Source organism: Xyrauchen texanus, chromosome 38 (genome assembly GCF_025860055.1).
Source record: "Xyrauchen texanus isolate HMW12.3.18 chromosome 38, RBS_HiC_50CHRs, whole genome shotgun sequence".
In the NCBI taxonomy this organism is placed as follows: Eukaryota; Metazoa; Chordata; class Actinopteri; order Cypriniformes; family Catostomidae; genus Xyrauchen; species Xyrauchen texanus.
The window spans coordinates 9,764,950-9,776,640 of record NC_068313.1 but is presented as its reverse complement, the minus strand read 5'-3'; the positions used below and the strand labels follow the sequence as shown (position 1 = coordinate 9,776,640).

The following is an 11,691-nucleotide window of genomic DNA, read 5'->3' as shown; positions in this document are numbered from 1 at the left end:
AAGGGGGTTTCTTCAGCTATCTTGCCCGAGAAAGTACGATCATCATGTATTTAGGCTGATTTGTATTTAAACAAGTTAATTATGTCATCATACTCGAACCCCCTAATATGTGTTTCATGAAGATGACAGATTTTCTGTTTAAAGAGATGAACTACCACAAATATCCTCTACTGAGTATTTAAGGAGCTGTGTACATTGTGGACCCTGTGTGTTAAAAAAAGAAAAAATTAAATTTCCCAGAATCCCTCGTCTAATGCCCAACCCATTCTTGAGTTGTCCTTGTTGTTTACATACTAGTTTGCTGGTTAAGGCAGTTTGCACCGAAATAAATGGTTTCAGTGCCAAAAAACATTCCCATCGAAGACGTATTTATGACGTGACGCGCGATTATAACAACTGTCTCGGTCACATCGGCCAAACCACAGCCAATGCTAACTGCATGTGGCTCACCAGCTGCTTTTGGTGAGGAAGTGTGGTTAGAGTTCAAGTGAACTAAACACAATATAAGGCAGCTAGAGCGTGTTCGTATTTCCTTCGATTTGGCATATGGACAAGGATAAATTGACGCGAAGCAATATTTTAACATGCACGCATTGCAACGGGTTGAATCCATGAGGATTGTGGATCTGTGTCAGTCTGATCTCTCTCTCTTGGTTTCCTTTTTGACCCATTTGAATGGTCCAACCTGTGACGTCACTCGGCATTTTCCGACCATGCTGTGCGCAACAACATTCAGTCGCACCGTTTAGAAGCAGCCGGGATTGAGGAAGTTTCCATCCAAAGGCTCCTGTCTGGGAACTACTGCTAGAATGGGTTCTAACGGAGACGTCAACGCAAACTCCGAGTGTCTCGGCAGCTCTGGGGAACCGATCCTAGACAAAGCGGTCAGTCAGTGGATTACCTGGGATAAGGTGAGAATGCAACATGTTTTTTATCATTTAAAAGCTGACAGTGACAGGGATGACTGATGTGATCATGGTTACCAAGCACTGACAGCCACTTTGCATAATGTCTCTGTGAATTTCCATTGTGTTTACGTCATTTTCCAAAGATATTTTTGTCACAACCTTCTTGTGCTCATACATTTTTAAACATGTCACTAGCTTAGAAATAAGGTGCATGCGTTTATACTGCCATATTATTATTAATAATAAAAAAGCTAGACCATCTTATGCCATTTAACCACATTAAATCGCATTTTACTGCATTGCAGTGCCACTTCGAGTCATTCAAATGTTGGATCTTTCCCTACTGGGGGAGTAAAAGTAGTTTTTACTTTAGTCTGTTGATTTGAAATTTGATTTGCAGTTTGCAATGAAATTAATTAATGCATAAATGAAAGTTACACTTATAGTTAAGGTCAGAAGTTTACATGCACTTGGTTGAAGTCATTAAAAAGAATGTTTAACCACTCCACAGATTTAATATTAGCAAACTATAGTTTTGGCAAGTCGTTTACGGCATCTACTTTGTGCTTCACACTAGTAATCTTTCCAACAATTGTTTACACACAGATTGTTTCACTTTTAATTGACTATATCACAATTCCAGTGAGCCAGAAGTTCACATACACTAAGTCAAGCCTTTAGACAATTATCATATGATAGGAGGTGTACTGAATTGGAGGTGTACCCATGGATGTATTTTAAGGCTTACCTTCAAACTCTGTGCCATTTTGCTTGACATCATGGGAAAATAAAAAGAAATCAGCCAAGACCTTAGAAAAAAACAGCAAAGGACCTTGTGAAGATGCTGGAGGAAACAGGTAGACAAGTATCTATATCCTCAGTAAAATGAGTCCTATATCGACATAACCTGAAAGGCTGCTCAGCAAGGAAGAAGCCAGTGCTCCAAAACTGCCAGAAAAAAGCCAGACTACAGTTTGCAAGTGCACATGGGGGCTAAGATCATAAATTTTGGAGAAATGTCCTCTCGTCTAAAGAAACAAGAATTGAACTGTTTGGCCATAATGATGACCATCGTTATGTTTGGAGGAAAAAGGGTGAGGCTTGCAAGCCATAGAACCCCATCCCAACTGTGAAGATGGGGGTGGCAGCATCATGTTGTGGGGGTGCTTTGTTGCAGGAGGGACTAGTGCACTTCACAAAATAGATGGCATCATGAGGAAGGTAAATTATGTGGATATATTCAAGCAACATCTCAATACATCAGCCAGGAAGTTAAAGCTCGGTCGCAAATGGTTCTTCCAAAATTGTGGTAAAATGGCTAAAGGACAACAAAGTCAAGGGATTTGAGTGGCCATTATAAAGCCCTGACCTCAATCTGATAAATGTTTTGGGCAGAACTGAAAAAGCGTGTGTGAGCAAGGATGCCTACAAACCTGACTCAGTTGCACCAGTTCTTTCTGTTGGAATGGGTAAAAACTCCAGCAACTTATTGTGAGAAGCTTGTAGAAGGCTACCCAAAAAGTTTGACCCAATTTAAACAATATAAAGACAATGCCACCAAATACTAACAAAGTTTATATTAACTTCTGACCCACTGAGAATGCAATGAAAGAAATAAAAACTGAAAGAAATAATTCTCTCTACTATTATTCTGACATTTCACATTCTTAAAATAAAGTAGTGATCCTAACTGACCTAAGACAGGGTGCAGCATCTACCTAGATGATGCGGCAGCAGTCATAGTGCACCATAACTAGGAATGTGCACGGTTACCATTTTTAACATTTGGTTAACCGCAAGGTTTCATGAATGGTTAATCGATTTTACGTTTGGAGTCGGGACGTGGTAATAAAGAATGTTTATTGTAATGGAATTTCCTTAACCATTACTCAAAACAGCAGCAAATAAAGTGCATAGTGAGCTATGAGTCTAAATAGCACAATACATACATCTTCAAATGATAAAATCTTGCATCAAAGCCAAACAAAATAATCTAACTGTCACTGTCAGTTAAACGCGCTATGAACTGGAAGGTTCACACATCCCTGAGGCAGCGAACGCAACTAGACTCATGTACGTGGAGTTACACTGCTGCTGTTAAATAGCCTCTTCTAGGTGCTTTGATTTTTAAATGGTTTAAAAGAAAATGACATTGAACTTGTCTAATTATTGTACTAAATATGCACACTAGATCAAAAGGGAAAAAAACACTGTTTATCAATCGCTGAAACGTTGCGTGTGTCAGGATCACTTATTTATGATAGAGAAACCGTGCAGAAGCACACAAAAGCATGTTTGATCTGCCCTAACTCGTCCTATTCTTGAAAAATGCACCCAAACCCATCCGGAAAACATGACGGTTTGTCAGAGCTCATCACGCTCTGGTCAGGTTGCTGACCTGTATTGCACGTGTAACAGAATAGTGATTTTGCTATTCAAAAAGTGTCTCATTGAACGGTTAACCAAATGTCGACTATCCGTGCATATCCCTAGCCAGAATGCTCACCACACACCAGCTGTTGGTGCAGAGAAGAGAGTAGAGCAATAGAGCCAATTCAAGGATGGGGATTATTAGGAGGTCATGATTGAAAAGGGCCAGTGGGGGAATTTGGCCTGGATACAAGGGTTACACCCCTAGTCTTTATGAGAAGTGCCTGAGGATGTTTAATTACCACAGAGAGCCAGGAAGCTAAGTTTAACGTCTCATCCGAAGGTGCTTTTTACAGTATAGTGTCCCTGAAACTATACTGGGGTGTTAGGACCCACACTGACCATCTGCTGGCCTCCCTAACAGCTCTTCCAGCAGCAACCTTAGTTTTTCCCAGGAGAGGTCTCCCATCCAAGCACTGACCAGGCTCAACCAAGCTTAGCTTCAGTGGGTAACTAGAAGTCTAGAGCTACAAGGTGATATTGCTGCTGAAATGCACCTTCGGCATTAAAGACCCTGTGAAATCAAAATGAACATTTTGCTGCTTTTAGTTCATCTATATTAGCTTTAGTGTCATCTATATGCCAGTTTACTTCTAAAGATATTTAAGCATTTAAGTTCTGCAGTCTCGTTCTTCCTGCTAGAAAGACACAGTCAAATCATGATGTCAAACTGCACTAGAGAAACTTTGTTTAATCAAATGCGTTCTAGAACCAGGAGGCACCAGTAGCATTAATCTGCTCACCGAACATGGCTGTGTTCTCACCTGCGATGATGGTTCCTTTGCAGGGCCCTTCAAAGGGCGTGCAATCCATGTTGTGGGGGTCTTTCCAAACATAATTTCCAACTGTAGAAGTCAGTTGTGAATTATCACCTTTCAGCCCCCTGAAACCCTCAGAGTTGTGGATAATTGTCTTTGAAGAGAATAGGGCATAGGGACTATCACTTCTGATTGGAACGCGTTCACGTGAGTTAGACACTGAATGGTCTAGAGTTTATATTTAATGCAGCCGTTTTTCAGAGGTTTCTTGGGATGTACATGATGAGTTTTCTTTGCTCTTTCTATTCAGTGTAGTGTGATATGTTGTAATGTTTTGTTCGCTTGTTTGTGATTAATCTTCATTACTTGCACAACAGCTCCTGCCTCGTCATAAGTGAAGTCCGCCATGCGCTTTTTTGTTTGTGGGCTGGTTATACTGGATAGTAAAGGTCAGTTTGATCATTGCGGGACTAGGTTGAGATCACTCAGTTTCTGTACAGTTTCACTCTCTAACAGCAGCATGGTGGACAGAGGAATGTGTGTGTGTGTGTGTGTGTGTGTGTGTGTGTGTGTGTGTGTGTGTGTGTGTGTGTGTGTGTGTGTGTGTGTGTGTAGGACTGCGCTTATTGGCTATTTTAAAAAAATGGCATGAGTCGTTTCAGTAGGAAATACATCAACAGTGTTAAGCAAGCTGTGCATTTCAAGGCACTTAAAACCTTGATTTGGAGTTGGGAAGCTTATGTAAACTTAATACTAATATGAATAGAATCATCTTTTAAAAGTTTATTTACGTACATCTAATTTAGGGCTAAATTTAAACAGTCCTGTGATGACGCGTTTCCGCCTTATTTAGCAGCCTAAATCTAGCAAACCTTTCTATATTTGCAATTTTTTGTATTATTCAGTACCAGTAGATGTTGACCAATAGTGGGTCTTGCTGATACAATAATTATGGATGCGAAAACAGACTGATAGCCGATTAATCGGAAGTTGGTTTAAAAAATTTATAATATGAATGAAAACTTTCCGCTCAATGTAAAATTGTGAAAAAGTATTACTTTCCTTGGCAATATTTAAGAAATTTCTCCCACACTGGTACCTTCTTCAAAGCCTTGTGCTATCTGAAATGAATGAAAATATTACAGGTCAAATGTGGTTATAATTCAGCAGTAAACATTGCCTTATAAAGCCAAGTAGCGACTGTATGCTTCATCACTACTCACTAATATCTATTATATTATTTTATTTTCATATTAAATGGGTTAGAGAGTCTTTTAAATTTTAGAATGGCGTTCACACAAGGTGTGTTTGCACTTGGACTTCTGAAGCAGATAACAGCCAAGCAAAAAAAAAAAAACAACTCCGGCAGCATATTCATATAAGTTTGGAATTAATGATGGATTTACTAATGATAATTAACTTATAAATTCACTTACAAACATTACTCCTTCAGAGTGCTCATGTTTATAATCTGACTGGAACAAATTGGACACCCTCAACCCTGGAAAAAAACTCAGTGGATATGCACAAATTGCACAAGTTAGACTTGCACAAGTTACTTTTTTTATTCAAAACAGCATATTAAGTGGAACGGTAAGCAGTTTCCATCTTTAACTTAATATTGTTCTAACCATTCGAACAGCTAATGTCCATCTTCCGTTCCGCACCACCTTGTCGGCATTGCAATTCTCCAGTTTCCCATTTACTCCCATTCAGCGCTATTGAGGGTTTCCCTGCAATCTTTTACTTCTGCGTTGCAAAAGCCAAAAGAGTGAAAAGGGTCCATATCTGTGTGCACATTTTCTCCAGTTTTCCTGGTTAGTGCTGTTTAGAATGGTGGGCTGTTAAATATGGTTTTAAACTAGGTTAATCGCTGGGACATTTGGGGTTTACGTAGGGGTTTCACATCAGGTAATTCTGTACTGAATATAAACCGGTTCTCACAGCTGATGTAACCAGTCCACGAGTAAACGCACCTGCTTTGCGATGCTCTGTCCATTGAGCCATTCTGATAATTGGTCAAGGTATCATTTTATGTAATTTGGGCTGTTGATTATTTTATGTTTCACACACACACACACACACAGAGAGAGAGAGAAAACAGCAGCACAGAATCAAAGAGTGCAACCATTTTGTCGCAGTCTGAAGCCCTGGGATCCCCTTTAAACATTTCATCGTCAAGTGGGGGGGCATCAGCGGTGGTTTCTGGTGAAGCACAAGGAAAATCTATATGCACAATTGCTGAAAAATGATGGCATACTGTCCAAAACTGATTCTTTTTTTTTTTTTGTCTTTTTTTTTTTTTTTACAATTTTGAATTATGTTAGCTAGCTAGATAACATTACCTTGGTAAGTTGACCATTGGCAAATTACCATTCTGTCAGTTGCCCAAAACCCTCTCATGCTTGCCCTGTGCCTTAAGAATGTTCATTCTTATTGTTGAGTGCTGCTGAATAATGACCATATTCATGTACCATGGTATTTACTTGGTTCTCTAGGGTACTTCATAGAAAACTTTGGTACTACCGTACTGATATAGTGCAGACTGTCCAAAAACATGGTACTGCCAATGGTGCATGAAAACATTGTAGTACCCTGACCAACATGATCACATATTTTCCATATATAAATAAGTTAACGTATCATATTCTGGTACCTAAAGGCAGCCTAAGAGCATTGCTAGGGTGACCAAGCCCTCTCTCTATGGGTCATTAAGTGCAGAAGAACAGTAGAGAGAGACTTAAAATGTCAAAAGAGGCATATGTTTTTAATGTTAGATAAATGGTAGGCAATGTCATCTCGGAGTGATCCACAGTGAAATCAGATACAGTAGGCCGACATTCTTTTTATGGCCACATGTGAGCTCTTTTTCCAGATTAAATATTTACAGAGGGGTGCCAAAAGAGTTGTGAAGCAAGTTGTTTTCAGCTGTACAGGATGTAATACAGTGAAGAGGAATGCATATTTATATACTGAACCCCAGTATACCCCTCTGTAAATATATGTATAATTGAATGAGGTGTCAGTTTGTGACTTTGTGCACAACAGCATTGCTTTGATGGCTGTAGCAGTGTAGTCATTTACTCCTTGCACTAAAGGACTTAACATAAAGAATTAAAGACAAAACTTTTTGGTGAGAAAACCAGATTGTGTGGAACCCGACACAAATATAGCTTCCAATATCTATTATTAGCATATTTGGCTAAATGTGTAATATTTTAAATATAAATTTACCCCACCCATATGTTATACTGCAGAAATAGTAGGATTTAATATGGTGTTCCTAACATTTTGAACATCCACTATATAAACTACTTTCGTACTACACCTTATTGTGAAATTATAATTATTGTGACTGTGACATGTGATTTTTTTTTTTTTTTTTTTTTTTCAATACATTTGCAAAGATTTCAAACAAATTTCTTTCATGTTGTCATTATGGGGTATTGTTTGTAGAATTTTGAGGAAAATAATTAATTTAATCCATTTTGGAATAAGGCTGTAACGTAACAAAATGTGGAAAAAGTGAAGCGCTGTGAATACGTTCCAGTTGCACTGTAAACTATGGTGTGTTTTTGTCATTAGAATCGTCATACACGGGAGCAGATTGAGACTCTGGTGCGAGAGGGCCGTGTGGTGGAGCTGAAGAAGAGGTTGTGCTCCAGGATGACGTTTGGAACAGCTGGCCTAAGAGCCTCCATGGGGGCAGGGTTTGCTCGCATCAACGACTTGACTATCATTCAATCTACGCAGGTAAGCCCAGGTAACAGCATGCAGATGAAATGTCAATAATTTCTCCTCACCATGAAAATGTGAGAATAAAGGTAGAAACATTTGATTCAGTCCAGGCCAACAAATATATTCCCCTTGAACACCTAAGTGGATGCAGGCAGGTGTGCTGGACTTGGGCAGCGTTAATTTTCATAGTTTTTAAATTTTAGTCATTAGTTTTTTCTTTTAATCTGACTAAAATGGCATAACATTTTTGTTTTCAGAAATGGCAGAATTAGTTGATGATTATATGCAAAATTGCAAAAACGTGTATAAAACTATTATTGGCCAAACTTTAACCAAATAGTGACAAAAACATTTCCGTCAGTCATTTCATTTGACTAGCTTAACACTAGACACGGGTAACAGTACAGAGAAAAGAGACTTCCCATCCACTGCTATATCTTACAAAAATCCCTGAATATTTATAAAGAACACAACCTTAGTAAGGCATTGACCCACATTTGATGATTGACTGTTACCACTGACAAATATTTAGATGAGGCTGATGTGTAAATTAATATCGATCAATGTTCAAACCTGCTCTCCTTAAAGGGAGAGTTCACCCAAAAAATGTAATTCTCTCATCATTTACTCACCCTCATGCCATCCCAAATGTTTATGACTTTCTTCTGCAGAAAACAAACAAAGATTTTTAGAGGAATATCTCAGATCTGTAGGTCCATTCATTCAAGTGAATGCAGGCCAGGCTTTAGAAGCGCCTAAAAGCAGATCAAGTCAGCATAAACCAAATCCATCAAACTCCAGTTGTTTAATCAATGTCTTTTGAAGTGATCCAGTTGGTTTTGTAACTCCTTTTTTCACTGTACATCTTGACCGCAGTCTCCATGGAGATCATGATTTCAAGCTTGATTACATTTCCTATAATGTTCTGTGCATGCGTCAAGCTCTGGGAAGTGTAATCCAGCTTGAAATCATGATCGCCAAGGAGACTGAAATGGGAAAGGAGTTATATTTTGGTTTGTTCTCGCCCAAAACCAACCGGATCACTTCAGAAGATATTGATTAAATCAGTTTGATGGATTATGTTTATGCTAAATTGATATTAGCTTCAAAGGCCTGGCCACCATTCACTTGCACTGAATAGACCTATAGAGCTGAATTGTTCTTCTAAAAAAATGTCTTTGTGTTCTGCATTAGAAAGAATGTCATTCACATCTTGTATGGCCAGAGTAAATAATGAGAGAATTTTCACTTTTGGGTGAACTATACCTTTAATTCTATTTGCACTTAACAGGTAATCCAATGAAATATTATTCATGTCATGTCAGATGCCATTCACTTAATTTTAAAGCAGAGTTCTAGAATAAATGCAAATGACTAATGCAGCATAACTATGGGTTGAGGAACAAATTAGTTGTATGCCTGGCTGAAGAGATGAGTCTTTAGTGTAGACTTAAACTGAGAGATTGTGTCTGAGTCCCGAACCATGCTAGGAAGACTGCTCCAGAGTTTGTTTGCCGAATAGGAAAATTATCTCTCTCCTTTTGTGAATTTGGATATTCTAGGTACTATCAACAGGATGGAATTTTGCGATTGTAGTTAACCTGAGGGATTATAGCAAGATCAAAGGTCACTTCAGTACTGAGGGGCTAGACTATGCAAAACAAACAAAACCTAACAGGCAGCCAATGTAGTGCCGATAAAATGTTTTTACTTCGCTAACTTCAGGGTTCGTACGGGTGCTTGAAATCCTTGAAAATGCTTGAATTTTGATGTTGTGTTTTCAAGGTTTGAAAAGTGCTTAAATTTTGGATAAAATGCTTGAAAATGCTTGAAATTGTATTTTTTCCCCACAACAAATACCTATGTGACTGAATAGTCTGTTTATTAAATGGAGAAATAAAATGTTAGAGAGCCTAAAATGAAAACTGCGGTGCGCATGTGCATGTGTGACTGGCACTGCGATCTGCCGCACGTGTGACTCCGCCGTCCGCCCCCATGATGAAACCACTACTGCAACATGCCGGGAGGTTGTCGTTTCAATGAACGTTGGCTGGAAGATGCGAAATTCAAATCATGGATTAAACGGGGACAAACCCCACGAGTTGCCTCGTGTAAAGTCTGCAAAAAAGACGTGCAGTTTTTCACAATGGGCGAGTCTGCTCTCTTGAGTCACATGAAAGGTAAGTCATAAACTTTTCAATTAAGTCAACTGAAGTAGCCTACTGTACACATTAGCGCCTATTTGTTTACGCTAGTAACTGCTAACTTAGCTAGGAATTCGCATTTTTTGACAGAGTACTTGGTGTGATGATGTAATGTTAGTATTGCATGTCCGTTACACGTTCATTTGTGAACATAGCCAAAGTTACAGCACAGTAAATGTAACGTTAACTACCCGCAAATTAAAACCTGCAAACGTTAGTCCAGTGCATAACAACAATCGTTGATTGCTGAACAGAAATCGTGTCAGATGGAGTGTCATACATGCAATATTTACACTGCTCTATTCCAGTAGATGTGTTTTGGCAATGAAATAATTTTTTATAATAATTAATTCATATAGGCTATTTATCAGGCAGGTGCACTGTCAGAGTCTTCTGGGTTAAAATGGAATTACAGGTTGTTGTTGCACTGTCTCAGATTTTGTTAAAACCTTGTCTATATCAAGAATGTGTGCCAAAACCAAGGCCTGTAAAACAAATTCTTAATTTTTTCAAATCCTGTCTTCATATTTTCAGCCCTTGAAATTACTTCAGTTTTACAGCCTGGAAATCACATTATCTGGGAAGCAATATTTGTACATTAAATTAATATAATGAAAAGTATTATTCACAGGCAGCCCACATTTTGTAGGGTGGAAGACAAACATGTAAATATGACTGAACCATTACAAGTTTGTACGGCATGCCCTGGATTTGGAAAAAAGTGTGAAAAGACTGACATTCAGGGTAGCATAAACTTTGAGCAAAATCTAAGAGAGTGCAGCAACTGTTTTCCTGGATTCTGTCTGATTTGACACAGAATGACTCAGCTGCATGTCATTTGGCTCAAATCCTCCCATTCAGTGCTACTCTCCATAGCTGTCTTACTGTATGTTATGTTATGAACCATGAAGAGATTAAACATTTTAAAGGTGATAATTCAGCATTTATACAGCAACATAGTTAACTGACAACTATAATTTTCAGCGTCTTACTGATAATTGTATTGAGAATAAACATAATTAATAAAAAAAATAACATTTCCCTCCTATTTTTGTTGTTACATAGGAAAAAAGCACCAAGACCTGATGCGAAGTCATCTGAATACAGGTCCAGTAGTAAGTGATTTTTTTGGGCAGAAAAGCACAGCTACATCCATCAATAAAACCAGCAGGCACAGTGCAGTGGAAGCAGCCGGTGGAGTAGCCCCTCTACCATCCACATCCACTCCTCCAGTCCAGTCTTCTAATCCACATCAGGCAACCAGCAAGACCACAAGCACCATAAAATCATTTGTCAGCTCTAATCCAACACTTCAAGCAGAAATATGCTGGGCAACAAAAGTTGTAACCAGCCACTATTCCTACAAATCATGTGAGAATGCAGCAGACATGTTCAGAACCATGTTTCAAATGATTTTATGGTGCTTGTGGTCTTGCTGGTGTAAACTCAAGGTACCTAACATCATTTTTCATGGGTCATCACACTGCAGAACAAATGCATGAGAAGGTTGAAAAAGTGTGTTCGGATATAGGCTTCCAGAACCTGATTCAGCTGTCGATGGATGGCCCAAATGTGAATTTGAAGCTTTTCTCACTGGCCCAGCAGAACATTGACAAACAAACAGGTAAGAAAATGTTAAATGTTGGAACTTGT

The 11,691-nt window shown here is 38.7% G+C and overlaps 1 protein-coding gene across 1 annotated transcript in view; it reads left to right on the top strand.

Annotated features, from left to right (window-relative positions):
- Positions 1–299: 299 nt before the first annotated feature.
- The window catches only part of pgm2l1 (phosphoglucomutase 2-like 1), a 50,252-nt gene continuing 38,860 nt past the window's right edge, over positions 300–11,691 (top strand). Inside the window, exons 1-2 of the mRNA XM_052109880.1 lie at positions 300–911; positions 7,682–7,849. Of these exons, the coding sequence (XP_051965840.1) occupies positions 810–911; positions 7,682–7,849 (270 nt within the window). The 5' untranslated portion in view covers positions 300–809. The remainder of the gene's footprint in view (positions 912–7,681; positions 7,850–11,691) is intronic.